At 39.2% G+C, this 24,386-nt stretch overlaps 1 protein-coding gene across 2 annotated transcripts in view; it reads left to right on the plus strand.

The window, feature by feature from the left end:
* The window catches only part of NELL1 (neural EGFL like 1), a 949,069-nt gene that overhangs the window by 579,270 nt on the left and 345,413 nt on the right, over nucleotides 1–24,386 (plus strand). For both annotated transcript variants that reach the window (XM_004607851.3, XM_004607852.3), the window contains exon 14: nucleotides 19,129–19,251. In XM_004607851.3, the coding sequence (XP_004607908.2) occupies nucleotides 19,129–19,251 (123 nt within the window). The remainder of the gene's footprint in view (nucleotides 1–19,128; nucleotides 19,252–24,386) is intronic.

Here is a 24,386-nt window from a genome sequence, read left to right on the forward strand (position 1 = left end):
TTTAAGGGAAGCTGTAGGACAGAGATCACTGTTTCATGCAAACCCAACACCATGACTGCCTCATGCAAAAGCCATCAGCTGCCTATGTACAGTTTCTGGTATCTAGGAATCTGTTCTGGTTTCATGAACTGCTCCTAGTCTGGGTCACATTGAAGATAGAAGTTATATTGCTCTTTTCTTTAAGAAAAAGAAAGAAAACCACTCCATAGCTTAGAAGCCAGCTTTGCATGCTGGAGGAAAGGGCAGCTCAGATAGAGAAGGGACCACCAAGTAAAGGGTGCTAGGAGGGCTTGTTTGGGATCATAGATGCTGGCTGAAAGTAGACTATAAACCAAACATGATGGCCACTTAATACCTCTACTACAAACCACAATACCCCAAAGGAGAGAAAGAGCAAAAGGGAATGCCCTGCCACAGAGGCAGGGTGGGGTGGGGGAAAGGATGCTGGGATCATTGGTGGTAGAAAATGGGTACTGGTGGAGGGATGGACACTTGACTGCTGTATAACTGAAATGCAAACTCGAAAGTTTGTAAGTCTGTAACTACCTCATGGTGATTCAAATAATATATTTTTTAAATCCATCTAGAACATTGAATCTATAAATCAGTTCCTAGTTGGAAGTAAAATTTTAGGCATTAAAAACTACATATTACAAAAAGATAATATAGATGGCTTGGACAATAATGAGTGATGATAAACCTATGTGATGACCCTTTATCTCTAATAGTGAAAAATCTCCACTTTGGGGCTGAGAGATAGTAAGCAGATACGGCATTTGCCTTACAAGTGGCTGACCCGGGTTGGATCTCTGTCATCCTACATATGGTCATCAAGCACTGCCAGGAGTAATTTCTGAGTGCAGAATGAGAAATAATTTTGTCAGAAATAAAATATTGTCAGAAATAACCCCTGACAGTCACTGAGTATGGTCCAAAAAGTTAAAACGGAAGTCTCCACTTAATATTGCAGAAAGTGAAATACTCTTCAAGTCTTCCAAGAGCCCAGAGGATAAGCTTATAGCCAAATCGTTACCTCTTATATGTTAGGCTGCTTCACTTTTATAAGCCTCAGCAATTCAAACAGACATACAAGAGATTATATGGCAGATATGGAACTTTCTGTCTTCCTGGAAAGAAAGATTTTATTATGTCATGATGGACTTGTTCTAATGTCTAGCCCATGTAATAGAATGGTTTTAGATCAAGTGGGGACTTTGGCATCAAACATGACCATGTACAAGTACTGACCATACCACGTCTGTTTGTCACTGTGCTCAGAAAAATAATGATCTCTGTAAAAATATCTGCATCTTAATTTTCAGAACCCTGTAGCATGTTAGGTTAAAAATCAAAGGAGCAAAGAAGATTCCCCTTGTAGATAAAATTAAGGTTACTAATTAATGGACTTTAAAATGGTGTCATTGTACTGGATTTCTGTGTGGATTTAATGTAATCGCAGAGATCCCATAAACAATGACATCTTGCCCCCACAAGTCCCTCCTCAGCCTGCCTCCCTAACAGGAGTATTTTTTCAATTTGGTTATTGTATTTGGAACAGGATGCTTACAGCATTGTTAGCTCATGTTGTGTGACTAATTTTGAAGTATAGATGGTTCCTTCAAAGATTTTTATGAAGATGTTTCCTTAGGACTTTATTCTGGAAGCATGTCAGAAGCTTAGACTGTCAAAGAAGAAAATGATCAAACGTTACCAGTTAAAGCAAGAGTCTAGCCAACAGCAGTTACTTTGGGTTAGGTGTTTGAGTGGTTTCAGTGCCTTTTATTTATTTGTTTGTTTGTTTGTTTATTTATTTACTTATTTATTTTTTGCTTTTTGGGTCACACCCGGCAATGCACAGGGGTCATTCCTGGCTCATGCACTCAGGAATTACCCCTGGCGGTGCTCAGGGGACCATATGGGATGCTGGGATTGGAACCCAGGTCAGCCACGAGCAAGGCAAACGCCCTCCCCGCTGTGCTATCACTCCAGCCCCTTTCAGTGCCTTTTAAAGCAAACTTTTATTAATTTTTATTTCCCCATTTTTCAGTACAGTCCAGGACTGGAGTGATAGCACAGCGGGCGTTTGCCTTGCCTGCACGATAGAGCCTGGCCACTTCCGTGGCATATTCGATATGCCCAAAACAGTAACAACAAGTCTCACAATGGAGATGTTACTGGTGCCTGCTCGAACAAATAGATGAACAACTGGATGACAGTGCTACATTTTTCAGTACTAAGCAAAAGATCAAGGTGCTCATCTAGTCCTTAATGACTTGGCATCTTGGAAAGCTTTTAATCAGTCATTTCTGAGGACTGAGTATTTGTAATGTTACACAATTAAGTATGTAAAATGTAATTAAATTAATATTTAATACAAGTATGGCTCAAATGTAATTAAATTAATATTTAATATTTAATACAAGGATGGCTCAGATGTGTTTTAACAGTTTATTCATTGTCATTTCTTCTTCTAATCAGGAAGTTTAAAAAATCTGGATATTTAACTACTAATAAGTTCAGTTTGAAATGTGAAGACTGAGAAAATAAATTTAAGTGTTACAAATAATCAACTTCCTTTATACAAGAAAGAGTAAGCCTCTTTTCCAAAGCAGGTTGGGAACGTTATGCAGCTTTGATCTCAGGTTAATCAGAGAGAAAGGATGAAACTATCTCCTGATATTTTATAGCAAAGGGGTGGTGATTAGGTGGTTCTTCTAGAACTAGAGGAAGATCGAATGCAGGATTATTATGTACAGAAGGAAAAGTTTAAATCAAAGGCATTTTGTTATGGAACTCTTGAAAAATCAACTCAATGAATATTTGAATATTTGTTTGCAATTTAGAGCCAGTCAGCTTCTGTGGCATAGCTGAAAGGGAATAAACAAACTTTTCAAAAGAGGGCAAGAAAGGGTTGGAAGGATAGCACAGTGGATAGGGCATTTGCCTTGCACGCAGCTGACTTGGGTTCGATTCCCAGAGTCCCATATGGTCCCCTGAGCACCGCCAGGAGTAATTATTGAGTGCAGAGCCAGAAGTAACTCCTGTGCATTGCCGGGTATGACCCACAAAAAAGAGGGCAAGATGCTCCATTTTGGAGTCACCCACTCCCCAGGTCAGGGTTCATAATTTATCTTCTTTTTTCAATAGTGGGCTACATCCGGCTGTGGGCAGGGCATACTCTTCATTCTATGCTCAAAAATCTTCTTGGCAGTGCCTGGAGGACTATATGTAGTGCCATAGATCAAACCCAAGCCAAATGCATGCAAAGTACACCTTACTGCTATACTGTCTGGACATAATTTCTCTTTCAGAGAAATGTCTATATAGAGAAAAGGAACCCATTGCTAGATGAAGCTGAGGTGGAAATCCTTCAGCGATTTAGTGTCTGAAAATTGCCAGATAGTTTGAGTTGTAATCTTCCAAGTTACTGAATACCAGAAAATATTTTGCAGATAAGGGATCATTTCATTTGATGTTCCTGAATTTTTGTTTTTGAGTGATAGGGATAAAGAGAAGATTTTAGAAACTGGTGCTTTCACTTTGGGCACTGAAAAGTAAGAGTCAATATCACATTTTCTGGTTCCTGAGATTTGTCCTACTTTCATGAAAAAAAAAATCTCTGATGTTCTTAGCTTTGTAGATTTTATAGGATTAGATGTTGGCTCACTGAGTTTCCTCTTTAGGGAGCCTCACAAATGTGGATCATTTCCATTCCATCAAATTTCATTCCCATGAAACTAGCTGATAGTTATAATGTCAGCATCCTTCACGTTGAAAATTCTGTAGCTATGAAGCAAAGGAAAGGGACTGAACACAGACTGACCTTTAATGACTATTAAATATCTTAACAGAACAGACCTGTGAATGCTCATGTCAGTCAATTTATAGCATTTCTAGGGACTCAGTTTCCTCAATAAACTGGCTAAATCACTGGCCCTGTGACTGCAGTGGGCTTGACTATTTCTCCCTATTTTATCTTTTAGAACAATTAGAAAGGAGGGTTAAATAGAAGGAGCACGTAGCCCAATGGTTGCCAACCTTCATTTCTATCCTGGGAGATAGTTATTTATTTTTAATTTATTCTATGCTTTTAAATTTATTTTTTTATGAATTGCCATGAGATTTTCTGTTAAAAAGTTGTTCTATAATTGTTTTCAGTCATACAATGTTCCAGATGTCTGGATTTTATCATGAAATTCTAATTTGATTGTTTCTATCTGTGGTTGAGCACTGGCTCAGTTTAAAAGAAAATCTTAGGTGAATTAATGTGTGCCCAAGAGCTTGGAGCTAGGTCTAGACTGAAGATTCTCAAAGTGAGGTTACTGGACCAACAGTGTCAATGTTATTTGTGAACTTCTTGGAAGTGCAAATCATCACATCCTTTTCAAGACCCAAATATCAAATATTTTTGGCATAAGGTTCAGCAACCTGTGTTTTAATCATCTCTCTATATTCATATATGTGACAGAGTTTGAGAAACACTGATTCAGACAAACCTTCCAAAATAGTAAAAGGACTTGAGAGTATGGTCTATTGACACCTACTATATTATATCCAACAGTGGGCCAGGTTTAACTAATGACCAGACAGTAACCTTTGGGAATGAAGAAACATACAGAAATCCATGCTGGCACCCAGCATTCTAGGAACTTCTTTTTATCATGCTGTAGTGTTCAATTTTAAACAGTCATGAATAGAGGGGACTTTGGAAAGAAGCTAAGGAATGAATCCTTGACTTAAAAAATATCAGAAAGCTAATATTTCTGTATTTTATTTTTGTATACATAAGATGGGATGGTAGTTACTTAAAAATAAAAATTATGAATAGAGAAGATTTAAACAAGACTAATTGACTAATGAAAATGCTTCCTTTAGGTATTATTGATATGATTATTATCATAGAGTAATAATCATTGTATTGTATATGAGCAATTGCATTATCCTCTCTTGTAAATGGAAAATATAAATTAATGGCAGAAGACCTAGTTAATTTTAAGAGAGACATAGATCTCTCTTGTAGCCTTCAGAATATAGCATATCAGCCAACCCCAACAAGAAAAGCAAATATTGCTTTTGGGATAAACCCTACTTGTCATCCTTGGTTATGAATTCAATTTTTATAGTGTGGTATCACTGTTCACTTATTTCCTGCTCTCATTTTAGGAGTGTCTGATTTATGATTTCAATCAATGTAAAATGCCAGCCACTTGTATATTTTAAAGGTTTCCCTTATCTATTTTGATAAAATAAGTCTTGAAATCAAGTGCGTATTTTATGCTTCTACTGCATCATAATACTACCTCGCCTGTGTCTCAGAATTCACTGTGCCTGCATATAGCTAGTTACCTGAAAGTATAGTTGTAGATCCTCAGGTTAGGACAAAAACAAGGCCTGATTATAGCCTTAATAAGCTCATCTCATCCAGTGACACATTTCACAGGCAGATAATAATTCGCAAAAAGTGTTATTGTTTACCTTAGATTTTTGTAAAGAATGGGGTAGTGTAGTGTGTGTGAGAGTAGGATGTCTGGCTTTAGTGGGGGGTAGCTGGAAGGAGTTGTTTGTTTCTATATCTTACAGATATTGACTCGAAATGTCATCCCCTGCCCATTGCAGATTATACACTTTATGAACTCATCATTTACTTAGGTTGTAGTTCAACTAAATATTACAAGTGAAAAATGTGCTTCTGCTGTCCTGCATGAACAAGAGTCCATAATAATAATATAATCAAGTCAGTTATTAAACTTGGGATTTACTCCGCTAGGTGCTGCTCTAGGCAGATCAGGTAGACAGTAACGGGAGACAAAGCTTCCTGGTCACTTCTAGGATCCAATCATGATGGCTTCAAATGATAGACCTGATTTCACCCCCCCCATGGCTAACTGGAAGATCCAATTTCCTATAATTATGCCACTTATCTCTTCTTTCCACCACAATCCATTCTCATGGCATTCTGTATAACAGGTGCTATTTCCCAGAATAATTGCATGCTTACTTTTTCATCACATACAGGTCTTGACTAAGTGTTATCAGAGAAGCCTCATCAAAATCAACCCTCTTCTTACTTCCTATCCTCTTGCTTTGCTTCATGTTCCCCTCAGAGTATTCACACCACCACAAAACTATATCACTTGCCTATATCTCTGTTGTTTGATTCCCTTCTGGAGTGTGATCTCTGTTGTGGGCTGGAAATTGTCTGTGCTTAGAATTATTCCAACTAAAGTAGGAAGATGGTTACCTGTGTATCTCCTGTCATTGGAGGGATCGTGTGAGAGATCACCTATGACACATGGAACTCAGTATCACGCTGATAAAGAGAAGCAGCTCTGAAGCTGGAACCTAAGATCACTTATGTCGAGAGCTCCCGTTCCTATCCAGTGCATTTTTGTATCTCTGTGGAGGACTCAGTCTTATCTCAGATTTTTAATGTAGCTGTTTTTTTTAAATATTTTTTCTTCCTCCTGTATTAATAACTGTTACATAGCAGCAAGTAGAGGTATGGGAATCTGAGAATTGGGCATATGGGTATAGAGAATTTGGTAATATATGTTGCCATCAGTGTATGCCTTGACATTCCCATGGCAAAAAACTATGATAGATGAAAAGACACTTTGCTGCAAAATTGCCTTTCTTTGCATTCAGTTTTGCTGCATTTCGTTGCAGTCAATGAATGTTAAGTGATTGCAGAGTGAAAACAATGTGAGGCATTTGACAAGGAGCTTTCCTTTAACCTCACTTTAAAGGAACTTGCCTCAGAGAGACAAACAAATCTTTCTAGCTGCTTTGGTTTCTTTTCAACCCTGTTCCACTAATCCTCACGGAGCTCCGGATTCACACTATGCCCTGGGTTCAGGACCAGGGATCGTGGCCTGATTATCTGTTGTGGAATGGCTGCCCTGCACTTGGTGTAAAGTAGTCACCAATTTACTATCATACGGTCAGTAGGTGAATAATTCAGGCAAGGAGCAATAGAAATGGTTTCTGTCTCCTTTATTCCTCAACCTCAGCTGGTGAAGCTTCAAGGACAGGGGAAAGTCAAACAGCTGATATACATAATCTGCCACTTGTTTCTTCACTTGCTTGGTGCCTGGCTTGATTCTCCTCAAGGGTTTGGCTCAGATGAGATCACTGTCTTGAATTTAGCTTTTCACAGCTTGGCCTCTGGGCTCCAGGAGGTCCTCAGACAGAATGCCCAGAGAATAAATATTCCACAAGCTGCCAGACTTTTGATTTAGCCTTAAAAACCTCAGTGCACTTTCTGCTATTATCTTGCAAGTAATGTTCTGTAGTTCAGTGTAGCCGGGAGGATGTTGAGCCACACTTGACTGTGCTCAGGACTTACTTCTGGTTCTGTGCTCAGGGATCACTGCTGGTGGTGCTCTGGGGATCCTATGTGCTGCTAGTGATCAAATCTAGGTTGACTAGTGTCTTACTGGCTGTGCCTTATCTCCTGCCCACGAACACATTTTTAAGGCCAACACAGTTTTTAAAGTATTCTTAGACTGGGCCTCTTGAGAGAAAGTATTTCAGAATAGATGTTATGAGAAATATCACCATGAACATTTTTAGAAAAGATGTAATAGACGCAAAGAAGAAAATGGCATTTTCCACTCCCTGTGAGCCCCAGGTGTTAACCCCTGCTATGATACGGGCAGTGAGGCTTATTTGGGGCAGCATTGTTTTCCTTCAGGGAGAGAGGTCCTGGTTTGCATGTTCTGAGTCTAAAGGGGGTTATTTGCTCTGCTTTTTTGTTCCATCCCATGCTCATTGGAGCAACTTCAGAGGTGCTACTTTGCTATCATCTCCATTACTTTACTATGTGAGCTTTTTACCTTGGGCTCCATTTATTAGTTTTCTAAGTTGATACCCTGCCTCATTTACCTAACTCAGCCGTCTCCTTTCATTAACTGCTACCTCATCCAGGGAGATTTACCTGGCCCCTTGCCTGGATTATGTTCTCACACTGTGTAGCATTGCATCAAACCCTTGTGTGGGTTTTAAAAGACTTGATTTTTTTTTCTCTAGAATGGAGGCACTCTAAAAAAAAGCACTAGGGTCTCTCTCTGTTCATGCATTTCCCTTGTGTGAGCACATTATCAGCTCTTAATTGGTCTTACAGAATTACTTAACATAGAAGAAAGTTTCTTTCTATATTTTCCCCCATATATTGCACATCTGGTTGAAAGGGGAGAAGACAGAATAGAAAAAAAAATCACAGCATTATTTTGATTTGTCTCTCTTCATCCTTATCTTCAGCCTTATCTTCTTCCTCTTCTTCCTCCTCCTTTATGGAGGAATTAAGTCACAGAAGTCTCCTTGCACATTTCCCTCACATCTCCTGAACTCCAGACAGCTCTGCAGGGATGGCATCTGAGATGTGTCTGGTATCCTGCCCTCTCTGGTGGGGACGCTCGACCACTTGCAAGGAAGAAAGAAGCTGCATGAGTGAACCATTAAGGAAGTTTACTGAGGCGGTGCAAGTGGCTGAAGTTTTTGAGCACATGTGTCATAGACGTGAGAACCCCACTTCGGCCCCAGGACTCTGTGGCACCAAAAGACCACAATGCCAATGTAAAAAACATTTCCTCTCTGGACTGGAGGCCTACAGTGCTCAGTGGCTTTCTCTGCCCCAGGCATTTGCTTATGATAGATTTTCAGGAATCCTCATCAAAGAACTGTAGCCACCATAAGATTTTTTAAGCCTCATTAAATATTTCCTCATACAGTAATTTCTAGGGGATAGGTATTGCCCTTGATAATTGGTTTAGAATATATGTTCCACCCCCTTAAAGATCCCTATGCTCCTTCATCCTCTCACGCTCCAGAACCCACCAGGTTTTACTGAACCGAGAAATTCTTTTTCGTGGTTTTTTACGTTTGTTTAACTTCATTATTTATATTTCACACATGAGTGAAATTATCCAACAGTTTTATTTCAATTTAATTATACCTGGTGCTGCTGAGGGCCTTCTACTGCACCTGTGTTTGGGGGTCCCTCCTGGTGCTGACGAGAGGACACAATATGGGGTGGAACCCAGACCTTCTGTTTGTAAGACATGTGCTCCAGCCCATTGAGGAATCTCTCCATCCCCTTTTGTTTATTTTTATCTTGAATATTTTTCATTGAAACAGGTATTGAAAGGAAGCCCTCAACCACAGTTTAGTGCTTCAGTAATTTTGTAGTTTAATAATATATTTCTAGGGGCTGAAGCAATAGTACAGCAGGTAGGGCATTTGCCTTGCACGCAACTGACCCGGGTTTGATTCCCAGCATCCCATACAGTCCTCTGAGCTCTGCCAGGAGTGATTCCTGAGTGAAGAGCCAGGAGTCAGCTCTGAGCATTGCTGGGTGTGACCCGAAGAGCCAAATATATATTTCTAAATGATCTTTATAGAACAAAACATTAAAACCACATTACTTACCTGGTATGCAAATCTCACCCAAACCTCTATGTGATGGTTTGTATTGCTCAGCACTCATTGACAATACAAAGGCTCAGACACCTATCATATCCTTAACTTCACAAAAGTGAGCACATGACAAAGTTGGATTTGAGCTCAGAATGAGGACCTATGGGAAGGTAACAAAGTTCTTAGTTAAATCTTCCTGGAATTGAGGGAAGGTTCATGTAAAGCACATACCAGTACTTTACTGAGATAATCATGTTCTGGAGATTGTAGCTGGGGTCTCTTCCTTATTTGGAGCTCAAACTGTATTCCACAAAAGATGCCCATGTTGTATTTATTAATGAGTATTGAATAGATAAATATTTACAGACACCTCTCTTGACAGAATCTGTTTGACTCTGAGGAAGCAAAGGCTAAACCAAGTTTTCTAATTTTCTACTATGAAATATTTGTCGATGTCCATAAACATAGAAACTAAAGCACAGTTTGTCCAACCTCTTCCAGGTTTGCAACTAGGGCAGAAATGTGTATCTTTATCTGACAGTCTTCAAACCTTTCTTTTTCTATACAGACGAGTGCAAATTTGAAAAATACAAATTTGAAACAATTTAAAAGTACAAATTGAAATACATAGTATGTTTGCTTATCTTCTGTCCAAGTCTCCAGGGTAAATCACTGTTCACATTTAAACACATTTTATAGACTTAATGTCTATATTAAAGTACCTATAAATGATTGATATACATCATCTACAACTTGCCATATTTAATACTATATGGCTTGAGCAATAACCCAGTGGATAGGGCATTTGTCTTGCACGTGGCTGACCCAGGTTCGATTCCTCCGCCCCTCTTGGAGAACCTGGCAAGCTACTGAGAGTATCTCGCCCGCACGGCAGAGCCTGGCAAGCTACCCATGGCATATTCAATATGCCCAAAACAGTTACAACAAGTCTCACACTGAGATGTTACTGGTACCTGCTTGAGCAAATCAATGAGCAACGAGATGACAGTGACAGTGATCTTTATAGAAAAGGTCTTGATCTAAAGTTACTGACTCATATTTTGTTTCTTACTGCGTGGGGGGGGGCTGGAGCGATAGCACAGTGGCCGACCTTTCATGCGGCTGACCCGAGTTCAATTCCTCCACCCCTCTCAGAGAGCCTGGCAAGCTACTGAGAGTAATGCGCCCACACGGCAGAGCCTGGCAAGCTACCCGTGTGTATTGGATATTCCAAAAACAATAACAATAAGTCTCTCAATGAGAGATGTTACTGGTGCCCACTTGAACAAATCGATGAGCAATGGGATGACAGTGACAGTGACAGTGACTGCGTGGGGGGAATTAGGAAAGAAGGAAACGAGTTTCTTTTCCTCCCTCACCCTCTACTCTGCAACTGTACAGCCATGTCCTTTTGGCCCATAGCATACAGCCTCCAATTTATAGACAAAGTCAATCATATTTTTAAAGGAACTGGATTTCTCAGAGGAAGCTGTGGATTTAATGGGGTTTGTGAATTTTGGAGGTAAAACGTGCTCTCAGCTAAAGCATTAGCATTGAGAACAGGATAGTAGAAAAGACTGTATGTTTTTAGGGTAATATTTCCTGAAGTCGAGGAAAATGGATTTGTGGTATACATAAAGATTTGGGTCTTGGTATTGAGGTAAAGATCTTTGCAGCTTCGTTTCCACTTTCTGGAGTAGAGTAATAAGCAGTGTGAAAATTAAATATCCTTCCCAAAACTTTTGCCTAAGACTTATAAAATTATAAAAGAGGACTGCTGAGTGTACATAATTCCCAATGATGAATTATATTTACATATTAGTTTGGCAACTAGAGGACATAGGATTGCAATTTTTAACTTAGAATTCTCAAATTTAAGCACTCTATTAGGCTGATTATAAATAACATGTTCTGCAGACTAAAGCATAGATTTTTATATTTCACATTTAGAAAACTTGGTATCATTTTGAAATTGATACATTAACATTTTACGTATTTTTTCATTTCTCTGCATTCAAGATTAATATCAAATAAATGTAAGGTTTTGTTTGATTTCCCTTTGCTTTTGTGTCACAGGTCTTATTACTGGCTGTGTGCTGAGATCAGTCCTGCAAGTGCTTGGGAGACAATATGAGGTTCTAGGAATATTATCAAGGGGTGGGGCTTATGCAAGTGCCTTCATCCTATATTATCCAGCCTTAAATACATTTTAAAAAATTAAGGGGGGTCTGGAGTGATAGCACAGCGGGTGGGGCATTTGCCTGGCACGAGGCCGACCGGGTTTGATTCCCAGCATCCCATATGGTCCCCTGAGCACCACCAGGAGTAATTCCTGAGTGCAGAGCCAGGAGTAACCGCTGAGCATCGCTGGGAGTGACTTAAAAAGCAAAAAAAAAAAAAAAAAATTAAGGAGTGTGGTATAAAATCTAAGATATTAACATATCAGCTAACATTTCTTTTAAATATATATATAATATATTTCTTATTATATATATACATATATATTTCCATGAGAGAAAATTTAATCCAAGTATGGCTTTTAAATGGATCTTTACCATTACATAAAAGATATGATTAGAGAAGAAATTACATAACTTTTTTAGGACTTTCCCCTTTTAAAAATTATAATGACTTTGAGTTATAATTTAGATAACATAACATTAATCTAATCAAAAAATAAAATTCAATAGTTTTAAGTATGTTTTCATAGTTGTACAACTATTGTAACTTCTAATTTTACAGCATTTCCATCACCCTATGAGGAGAAAATGATTTTTCCTTTTCTTTTAAGTTTTGCTCCAAATCCTAGCTTAAGCTAGGATCATGGCCCTATGTGGGGTTCTGTAAGTTTAAAAGTATTTGTTTTTACCTTTATAACACAAACAAAATTGACTCATGTATATATCATGGGTTTAAAATGTGAACTATAAAGCAATATAACTATTGAAAAATGAATTCTGATTAGCAAAACGGCTTTCAGATATGAAAATAAAAACTCTATCAATATTTTTTAAAGTAGGTAAATTGAATTTTATAAAAAGTAAATCCTTTTGCATTGCAATAAACTGATGAAGATTACAATACAAGTTATAGACTGAAATAATACTTGTAAACAATATATATGACAGTATATATAACTATATATAACAAGGGCCCTTAGTCAATGATAACACTTCCCCAAACTCAAAATTATAGTAAATGAATCTGTTGTAAAGTGGACAAAAGAAAATTAATGATGTGGCTCAGCAATAGAGCAGTGTGTGAGACCCTTGATTTAATTCTGTCACTGCCAAAAGAATAAGCAAAAGACATATATTTCACTAAAAACATGTATATGGCAGACGAGTATGTGGAAAGCTGTTTGACATCACTAGATATTATAAATATGCAAGTCAAAAGGAAAAAGTTTGAAGCACTGTTCAGTGTCATAACACATATATCCGAGTTGCTAAAATAAAGGCACAAGGGTTAAATGCTGTCAATTACGTAGATAAGCTGATCCTAAATGCATTGCTTTGGAAATGGTTCATACAGCCATTCTGGTAAGTCATTTGATAGTTTCTTAAAAAAACCTAATATGTACGACAAGATGATTCTGTAATCACAGTCTTGTAGATTTATCACAGAATCATGGATATATGTGTTGATACAAAATCAATATACAAATATTTATCACAGTTTTATTTATGATAATAAAACATTATTAATAATCTAAATTCCCTTCAATGTGTGGACGAACAAACTGTCATATATGTATATTGAACTAACTTATATACATAAATATATAAATACCTTTATAATATATATATACGCATATACACATATACACATGCAATGGAATACAAAGTTACTGGCATAGATAAGTTAGTTCTTCTAAGTCACTCAGTGGAGGAAAAAGGAATACTAAAGAGAAAGAACCTGACTGATAATGCTTTATGGGTTCTTAATAAGTATTAGCCACTATAAGTATGGTTATGCTCTCAAGTCATTGTCTCTCCATCGGTGGGGAGACAAATTTATGTCACAGTCAGTATTCTTTATCCCCAGGAGTTTGATATTCCAAATAGATCATAGTGAAATTCAAGTCATTCATCTTCTGTCCTATCTTTAACTACATAATTTATAGTCTTATTTCTTGAGAAGAATAATTGAGTCTTCTCAAGTACTTCTTTGGGATTTAACAGCTATATTTTAGTTCAAATGTGTTTATATGCCTGCATAGTCCTAAAATTTAGGCCTGTGAGTGCCAGGTTTGTGAGGCAGATGGGGAAGGGAATGAATCATTTGACTGGGATTAATATGGGGGCATATAGGAAGAGTCTCCAACACATGGGTGGTGCTGAGGGAGGGAACAAAGTGCTCTAAAATTCATAGCTGCCGATCAACTAATGGTGGGAGGAATGGAAGGTGGAAGGAATGTCAGACCCTAGGTGACATAGGGATAAGGTCAGGTATTGAGCACTTTGCTGCAGCGTTCTGCAATAACTTTGTACCTTAGAACCATACACCTGAACAGTATTATAGCCCTGTTACCTGAGTTATAGCAAACTCTAAATACCTACCCAGAGTTAGCCAGCTAGTACAAGACTATGCCCAACCTGTTGTTCATACACAGCACCAGATGGTCTCCCACATGTCATAGGATTCAGCTCTGGAGGACCCTGGCATTGTGTGGCAATCCCGCTGCTTCCAGACCCCACAAGGTCTGAGTATTTACCACATCCCCAGGCCCTCGTACTTAACCACTAGCCCAGTAGGTTGAGTATTAGTAGGTGTGGGCCCAGGACTCCTTGAGCACTGCTCTTAAGACTCCCCAAATAAATGATTGCCTATCTAGTGTCTACCTTTCTTCCTGAGTTACTAGCCTGGCAAGGAAAAAGGCACCAAGTGTTCTGTGAGCACCAGATGGAAGAGGTCCAGCAAGCACTGCAACCCAGGAGGTGAACATAGCCGAGTGTGTGAACCTGGACATTAAGAGAGCAAAAATAACCAAGGGAAGTAAAGAGTTCTAAAAAGTCACTAAAAAAAGCTTCCAGTTATAAAGTACTTACTTGTTTCAATATACTTGTTTCAACCTATCTGGTGCCTATTAGAGCAAATCGATGAGCAATGGGATGACAGTGATACAGTAATACAGTGATTTCAACCTATCTAATTTAGTCCCCATAGCAAATCCAGGAAATATGCTTTTATTTCCCCGATTGTTTATCTATCACAAAACTAAGATACTGACTCACCTAATCTGGGCTGTGTGGATCTGGAAACTCTGTCTTCAACAATGTTCCTGGCCACTTTTCACAGATTCTTGTCTTTCACCTTTTGCAGTCTCTCCAACAGCTGGAAGGAATTTTGATTATTTTAAAAGGCACTACTTCATCAAAACTAATTTTGAAGGTACTGGTTACCTTGAAAACCTGGGCATGAATAAAACTAAAAAAAATATGTGTTTTGTAGCTTTTGTCCTTCAGGTTCAGGTTTGATCTCAATGGGAATTTAGAGCTAGTGTATACATACAAAAGAAAATATTTAACTGTGTCATGGTTCTCTGAGTTTGATTTGGCTTCAACCACATCCAGATTACTTCCAACTTCTTAGTGACATAGTGGTCACGCTTGTGTCTAGAGCCATAAATCTAAACTCCCCCATTTATTATATAATTCCATATATTTGTCCTACTTATTTTGTTGTAAAATGGTCAAACATTTTTCATATGATGGTTTAGAAAATTAACACACATACACACACATATATGCTTACACACATCAATGTAGTTTAATCCTTGATATACTCTAATCTGAATAATATTACATTACGTAGTTAAGTAGAAAAATGAGGTTTGTATAAAATTTGGCACAATTAACTTCTCTACAATTCTACTGTAGGTTTGGAGAGATAGTTCATTGGGTAAAGTGGTTGTCTTGCTCACACCCAACCCAGATTCAATCTTTAGCCTTCCTGGTGGTCCCTTAAGAACTGCAGGGTTTATCTCTAAGTGTAGAGCCAGAAGTAAGCCATGACAACTGACAAGTACGTCAACAGAAGTAAACACAAATTTATAGTAGTAAACATTTAACAATAAAACAGAAATATCATCATATGTTATAATAGGATTTCTTCCAAAGAGGTAAAGATACAAGATTTATTTTTAATTTTTTTGTATTGTTTTTGGGCTACACTTGGCAAAGCTCATGGAGTTATTCCTAGCTCTGTTCTCAGTAATTTCTCCTGGTAGCACTTGGGGGACCATATGGGATGCCCAGGATCAAGTCCAGATCTGACATGTGCAGGGCAAGTGCGAACCCACTTGTGTCATGGCTCTCGTCACACTAGATTTAATAAAAGTTCCAAGATGGGTAAAATTCATGAGTTCTAGAGAGGTTGTGTGGGAAACCTCATGACATGAGCTTGGATATGAAGTGGTGTCTGAACTCAGCTAGAGACACAGAGACACAAGTTTCACTGGGAGAAAGTCTTTTCAGCCAGTGAAGCAATGTGAAAAGCTGGAGAAGTACAGGTGACTCAAACATTTGTAGGAAAGTAATGAGGACATCTCATCAGAGAAGAGGGTTTGCTTGAAGACTATTAAGAGGTAAAACTATATAGGGCAGTTGTGTTTACTCAATGTAGATGTATAAAAGCATCACATTTCATGCTTTAAATATATTTGAATTTTCTTTGAAATGTTGCCTAAATAACTCTGGACTGGGTCGGGATGAGCAGATAGATAAGGGCAATTCTAACTGAGAAGACTATAACCACTTTAGTGACCAGTGCAAGCTACCACTCCCAGGGAACTTCTGTGGTAGAAGTTCTAAACTTTTGTTTTAGGCGTTTTCCTTCATTCCACTCTCATTCCATTTTTCCTTTCTTCCTCTTATCCAGGTTGCTCACTCACATTGGTCTGCTGAGATTATTTCGAGTGATACCTTGTGGTGTACACACTTAATTATCCTGCAGAACCCCCTTTCACTCTAAACTATATTTGGTTTGCTTGATGAAACAGAAGTTCACCTACTTAAACTTGATCACTTTGCATTGGTTTCTTATCATTCACATATTGGCTTCTGGTGGCCACAGGACATTGAAAGCAGAGATCATAAATGTTCTTTGTCTTCTTAGTATAGACCCTGATAATTATGAAATGAATTTAAATGTAAACTTTGAAACTCCTGCCATCTATGTTCTTGAACTCTGGGAAGAGCGGTGTCTCATATTATATGGTATCAGACTTGAAGTGTCTACAGATTTGATCAGTCATCCACAGGGTTCAGAGAACTATTGAGAAATTTAGCAGGGTCTAGTGGTGTGCTCTCATCCATCTCTCCCCTCTCACTGCTTGATCTGGGTGCATTTCTTAGCTGGCATTTTGGCTTGGTCTTAAAGCCTCAAGAAAACTTTTCTTGGGAACAACCAAGGTTTTAAATCAGGAGACATGTGCATGTGCATATGTTGGTGACCAACCAACTCTACTCTGTAGACCTTATCCTCTCTGATTGCTGTATCTCTGCTAGAAAACTTAGAATAAAAATACTGAGGGTTGAGGATATTTTAGTTAACTGGTTCATATATCTAACAGTTTAATAAAGGAATGATCTATGTTTTTAGCTCTGTTCGATGTTATTCTTTTCAGATTTCCAACTGTGATTTTAGATGTTTTATAACCTGTATGACAAATAACCTTATGCTATGTGTTCTTCTTAAGATTTCAAATGCTCAGATGTGATGTGACTGGTAGTGCCTGGGTAGAGCCTAAATCATGCGTGCAACACTGATTCCAAGCCCCTACACTTTGTGACCCTCTGAACACTGCCACTCTTAGATCTTGTGGCCCCAAGCACTTTTGAGCCTCTGCTGGAATGACCTGGGCCTTTGAGCCACTGCCAGGAGTCTCCATGCAAAAATAATTTTAGATGGTTACACTACAAATTATTAAAGAAAATAAGGACTGTAAGTTTCCATGGGTTGATTACGTAGCTGTTATTCAGACGATGATTTAAACTTTCTTGTTACCCCGGAGAAATAGACTTATCAGTGAAATCTTGGCTTTTAACTTGGAATCCCGTTGTTCCATTTTATAGTATTAGATAAATTCTTCTCATGTCTTGTGGATTAAGGATGCTGCATCTATTTGAATATGTATATTCATATTACTACGTATCAAGCCAGAGGTTAAATTCTGAACTTTATGGAAATGAGCTCTATGGAAAATTAGAGTTAAACTGCTGAAGGTATTTAAGAAAAGTTCCAAGAAAAAATATTTTCCCTGGTCTGAGTACACTCCTATAGTCCTGCACATTCTGTCTACAAGAACTACTCTTTCAAAAGTGCTGTGGGCAAATGCTCTTTGCCAGGCTATATTATCTGAATTTTCTTCTGTGTTTTAAAGAAGCCAATGAATTTCTCATGAGCCCTTGCTTATGCTGCTTTTGAGAGACTTTTTTTGGGGGGCGGTTGGTTCTTTTTGAGTGTAAAGGAAGGTTTTCCAACCTTGTTTTTTGTTTTTGTTTTTTTTACATTTTGGGATGTTCAGGTTTTTTGTTAATGTGGCTCTCTTGTGCATTTAGACAATTATTTGTCTCAACCCTGGCCTAGATTCACTAGATTCATGCATTTTCCCCTTACTTAAGCCACAACAACTAAAAATGTCCTTAGACATAATCAAGTGTTTCACTGCGTGCAACCAGTGAGAGGGAAAACTGTTGTAAAAACTTTTGCCTTAGAGCCTTTGCAGGCAATTTTACTGAAAATGAAAGATGCAATAATGTTGAAGTAACCTTTACCAGTCATGCCAATTATATAAGTTATTTGATGTCTCTGATCCTTCCTTTCTTCCTTCCTACTTCCCTCCCTCCCTCCCTCCCTCCGTCCCTCCCTCCCCTTCCTTCCTCCCTCCCTTCTTCCCTCCCTTTCTCCCTTCCTCCCTTCCTCCCTCCCTTCCTTCCTCCCTTCCTTCCTTCCTTCCTTCCTTCCTCCCTCCCTCCCTCCCTCCCTTCCTTCCTTCCTTCCTTCCTTCCTTCCTTCCTTCCTTCCTTCCTTCCTTCCTTCCTTCCTTCCTTCCTTCCTTCCTTCCTTCCTCTTCCTTCCTTCCTTCCTTCCTTCCTTCCTTCCTTCCTTCCTTCCTTCCTTCCTTCCTTCCTTCCTTCCTTCCTCTTCCTTCCTTCCTTCCTTCCTTCCTTCCTTCCTTCCTTCCTTCCTTCCTTCCTTCCTTCCTTCCTTCCTTCCTTCCTTCCTCTTCCTTCCTTCCTTCCTTCCTTCCTTCCTTCCTTCCTTCCTTCCTTCCTTCCTTCCTTCCTTCCTTCCTTCCTTCCTTCCTTCCTTCCTTCTCTCCCTTCCTTCCTTCCTTCTCTCCCTTCCTGCCTCCCTCTCTCCCCTTATCACTCCTGGCTTGATCGGTGAATTTCTAGAGTGGCTTTAGGAGAACATATAGAGAGCCAGGGATCAAACTCTGGTTGGCTGCATGCAAGACAAGCACCTTACCAGCTGTACTTTCTCTCCAGGTTGACACTGGCTTTTGTTTGTTTAACCCATGGAGTGGAAAGAAAAGAATTCCCTTGTAGAGTGATTGAGATTGGGAGCATTTCAGTCATTGAGCAGCTGGGCACATGCTTGTTGCTATGGGTGTTTTTTTGTTGTTGTTGAGTTTAAGCCAACTTTCACAGTTACCAGTGATTCCAATTTATGGAAAGGTATCTCTCTTTCTCCTTTTGCAAACAGAGCATGATGAATGTGGCAGTGGGCAGCACAACTGTGACGAGAACGCCATTTGTACCAACACTGTCCAGGGACACAGCTGCACCTGCAAACCTGGCTACGTGGGGAATGGGACCATCTGCAGAGGTAGGCTTATCTGAAGGGCAAGTGAAATGGTGACTGTGCTGTATCCCTGAGAAGCATGGAGACCTTTTTCACTCTCGGGGACTAAGCATGGCCAGAATTTCTCTTTCCAGTCTGTCTGCTGACAAGAGCATTGTGCATCAGAGAAGCAAAATGCTTTGTGTTGGTTACATGAAAATGGTGTGCATAGCTTCAGAAAGTGAGAGTTTTGCCGAGCCCTTGCCTTGGGGCAGGTTTATGAAGGTAATTTTGATTCCTGCTGTGGCTTTTATTCCTTAAAAGATTTAGCCAGTGGGCCAGTGGTCATGCTGCTCGTGACCATGCTCAGGTATCAGCTTGGGCAAGACATGTAAACTTTTAACCTACTTTAGGAGCAGGTCAGCATTTAGAGGTCACTGTTTTAGCTGCTCTGTATTTAGAATCAAATTCTTATTTTTCTTTCTGGTTTATGAGAGTATTTAGACTCTGGACTTGGTTTCTTCAATCTGACATTGCTCGCTGCATCCCTCCACCCCCAACACAGTCCCCCCACCTCCACCGGCCATGTGTGTACACACACACACACACACACACACACACACACACACACACACACACTATTCCTCTCCTTTCCTTGAGCATGCAGCTACATTCCTGTCTCAGGGCTTTCCATTGCTGTTTCTTTTTTTCTTTTCTTTTTAAAAATTTATTATTATTATTATTATTTTTATTTTTAAATTTTATTGACTCACTGTGAGATAATTATAAGCTTTCATGTTTGGGTTACAGTCACACAAATATCAAACACCCATCCCACCACCCCTGCCTCTATGGCAGACAGTATTCCCCATACTCTCTCTCTACTTTTGAGCATTATGGCTTGCAACACAGACACTGAGAGGTCATCATGTTTGGTTCATTATCTACTTTTGGCATGCATCTCCCATCCTGACTGATTCCTCCAGCCATCATTTTCTTAGTGATCCCTTCTCTATTCCATCTGCCTTCTCCCCTCTGCTCATGAAGCAGTCTTTCAGCTATTTCTTAAACTTAACTGTTCCTTTTCTTTATGTTTTAACCAAATACCCTGCCAAACACAGAAACTTTGGTTACTCTTAACATAGCGTTTCATTACTCCTCTACCTCCTTCTTTAGTTTTCTTTTTTTTAAACTTAGTTACATGATTTGACAAAACAGTATACAGTGATGTGGTTTCTCTTGTATATTTTTCTTCACCCTAGAGAAGTAAGTTCCATAAAAAATGACTATTTGGTCTTGATTCCTGCTCTGTCCCCAGCAACACAAGTGATTACTTCAAATTTAAGGCATTGGTTAAATATGTATTAATATGATTAAATCAAAAAGAAAGAAATACAAAAACACAGACAAGATAGGCAAATAGACCCCTTTGAACCAAGTTAGAACCCTTTAAGTTATGTTGTCATTAGCTCCATTTTACAGGTGAGAAAACTGTCAGAGAAGTTTAGTAAGTTGCCCAAACACAGCCAGTACATTATCAGTAATTTTCTGGAGAGATATTACACAGTAAATAGAACACTCCTTTTCAAATGTGTTTTCATGCATTAGGTTATGGTATCACTTTTAAACTTTGATTTTATTTTCAATTGGAGAGGTTGGAGATAAACAACCGATATAATCTAACGCTTGGTAGAGTGTAATTTGGCAAAACTTTTTGCATGTTAACTTGACAAAATAGATACTTAAAGTGAAAATTCAAGGTGTAATGTAAGAATTATCTTGACTGGATCTAATTTACTTCTTGATGTGTGTTCTGGAAATGTGTGTGTTCGTGAGAGAAAATGCACTTAAAATGATGCTTCTACAGCAATGCCTGTGATAATTGAAAAGTCATAAATTTTCCTAATATCATTCAGTAATGGAATGGTTAACTTTATTTGGCTTATAGTTTCATGGGATTCAACTACAGTGGTTTAAAACTTTAATTATACACACATTTTCAAGATATATTTTTCAGAGGAATAAAACAAAAATACATTATAGGATCATAATGTATATACATGTGACTCCACACCAGGCTGTTTTCACTCGGGGCGCCCCAGAGGGGGTGGGTGAGAACCCTCCCTGCCCGAAGGGACCCAGTCCTGGCAGCTGACCTCCACTACCCAAACCGCCGCCAGGCTCCAGGCTGCTTTTCGGACACATTATGAGACACTTCCGACCCATTTTCCATAATTACCGTACGACATTTGATGGAGTTCAGACAGTAGGCAACAAATCATAGAGTAATATATATATATATATATATACATTATATATATATATGACATATCACTGTATCACTGTCATCCCGTTGCTCATCAATTTGCTCGAGCGGGCACCAATAACATCTCCATTGTGAGACTTTTTGTTACTTTTGTATTCAATGGCATATTGAATACACCACAGTTAGCTTGTCAGGCTCTGCTGTGTGGGTGAGGTACTCTTGGTAGCTTGCTGGGCTCTTGGAGAGGGGCGGGGGAATTTAACCTGGGTCAACTACATGCAAGGTAAACTCCCTACCTGCTGTGCTATCACTCCAGCCCATATGACATATCCAGAATGTATATGATATATACATTATATATGTATATATACAATAATACATACATAATTAATCATGTACATAATTTTCTGTGTAAAAAGTACCTATATTTATATGAAATTGTTCACATTATTTTATGTAAGAGCTTTCCACTTTTGTCATGAATTCAGTAATTTTTTTCTTCTCTTACAATGGTAATATCTAAATTCGATGCATCTGTTTTTAAAAAGTTCTAAGTAGGCTCTCAGTATCTGTATTGCAAATCATAATTTCCAAAAGTAGAGAGAGAGGGTAAGAAGGAAATTGTCTGCCACAGAAACATGGTATGGGGTGGGATAGGGTGGCAGGAGGGATACTGGGGACATGGGTGATGGAAAATACACACTAGTGAAGGGATGAGTGCTCAATCATTGTATGAATGAAACTCAATCATGAAAGTTTTGTAACTACCTCATGGTGATTCAAGTAAAAATAAAAGTTCTGTGAGTCAAACAAAGAAATCAGTGTTGAGCTGAAGATATTTCCAATGGCAAACCAAATATAGTATGAACATTAATATTATTTGGATTATTAAGTCACTTCTTCTGCCTCTGTGCTAATGTGATAAACCTGAAGAAGAACACAGATTTGCTATTCATGCAGGGTTTTTTGGTTGTTTGTTTGCTTGTTTTTGTAATTGTGTTACTATGAGGTACACAGTTACAAAGTTGTTCCTCATTGGGTTTCAGTCATACAGTGGTTCCATCACCTGTCACTTCACCAATGTACATTTCCCACCGTCAATGTCCTCAGTCTCTCTTCCACCCCTCTCCCTCCAGCCTCCCTCTATGGAAGGCACTTTTCTTTCTCTCTTGCTCTCTTTTCTTTTGGGCATTATGGTTTGTAATACAGGTACTGAAAGCTTATTGTGTTTGTCTCTTTAACTAGTTTCAGCACTCAGTTCTTGTTCAGAGTGACAATTTCCAACTATCTTTGGCATGGGCTGGAGCGATAGCACAGTGGTAGGTCATGTGCCTTGCATGCAGCAGACCTGAGTTCGATTTCTCCGCCCCTATTGGAGAACCCAGCAAGCTACCAAGAGTATCTCACCTGCAAGGCAAAGCCTGGCAAGCTACCCGTGGTGTATTCAATGTGCCAAAAACAGTAACACCAAGTCTCAAAATGGAGACGTTACTGGTGCCCACTCGAGCAAATCGATGAACAACAGAATGACAGTGACAGTGATCTTTGGCATAGTGGTCCCTTTTCTATCCTAGCTGCCTCCCCACCCCGTCCTCACACCACCACCACCACGCTTGTGGCAAGCTTCCAACTATGGACCATTTCTCCTGGCAGTTTTAAGTATGATGTTTCTTCAAGAAACGATATTAATATTAATTGTGTTATTTCAGTGAATTTGTGCTTAAGTCAAGACCTATGACAGCACTGTGATAAATGGCAGCCCAGATTGGAGAAGCCATTCTAGAGAGATGGAGAAGAGGGTAGAAGGGGGAACTTTCCGTGAACGAAGACTCCAAAACCCCAGCACATACTCCCTCGTCTCACTGGCTTCACAACACAATTCAAAGATAAAATTATTGCAAACTTAAAGACAGCGGCCACAGAGCATTAGACTGCAGGTGTGAGTCCCTTCTGAGTGAGGGCCCGTGCAGCTGCATGAGTTGTTTGCTCATGGAGTTGAATGTGTTCACTAGTTAGCCTTTCAGGTGAGTCAGATCCTCAGGGCCAAATAGTCGTTGACTTAGCACGAATTTGTTCTAGTTGCTGGAGTACTGATGATTTGTCTCTCTTCTCTTCTTTTACTTTAAATAATAGTGGGGGAGGGGCATCATAAGGAGAATAACAGATAGAGAATGGCTGTGTTCGTTTGTGGTATATTAAAAAATAGTATGAGGCTAATAAAAGGTGAGAGAAAATGGGGGTCAAGAGGCCTGGTCAAGTGGTTGGAATATACCACAAGTATATGGGAGATGGGGGTAGGTAAGATAGAGAAGGGAACAATATGACAATTGTAGTTGGGAATGATGACGCTGGACAATAACTGAATGTTCAAAGGAGGTAAAGGACATACATGATAACCTTTCAGTATCTGTATTGCAGACCACAATACCCAAAGGTGGAAAGAGGGAGGGAAGGATGGAGAGAGAGAGAGAGAGAGAGACAGAGACAGAGAGAGACAGAGAGAGCCAGAGAGAGACAGAGAGACAGAGACAGAGAAAGAGAGAGAGGGATGGATGGATGGATGGATAGATGGATGGATAGATGGATGGATGGAGGGAGGGAGGGAGGGAGGGAGGGAGGGAGGGAGGGAGGGAGAGAGGCAGGGAGAGAGGCAGGCAGGCAGGCAGGCAGACTGCAGGTGGGGTGGTCAGGAAACTGGGGACATTGATGCTGGGAAATGTATACTGTGGAGGTATGGGTGTTAGAACAGTAGTCATGAACATTTTTGTAAGAGTTTATTGCATGGTGATTCAATTAAAAAATTATAAAGAAAGTACCATAAAAATTAAAAAAAAATTTCAAGGGAGTGGGGGTTAGCCACAGTCTGTACCTTCAAGGCTTACTCCTGGTTATGTGCTTAGGGATCCCTCCTGCT

This window comes from Sorex araneus, chromosome 6 (assembly GCF_027595985.1).
Source record: "Sorex araneus isolate mSorAra2 chromosome 6, mSorAra2.pri, whole genome shotgun sequence".
Classification (NCBI taxonomy): Eukaryota; Metazoa; Chordata; class Mammalia; order Eulipotyphla; family Soricidae; genus Sorex; species Sorex araneus.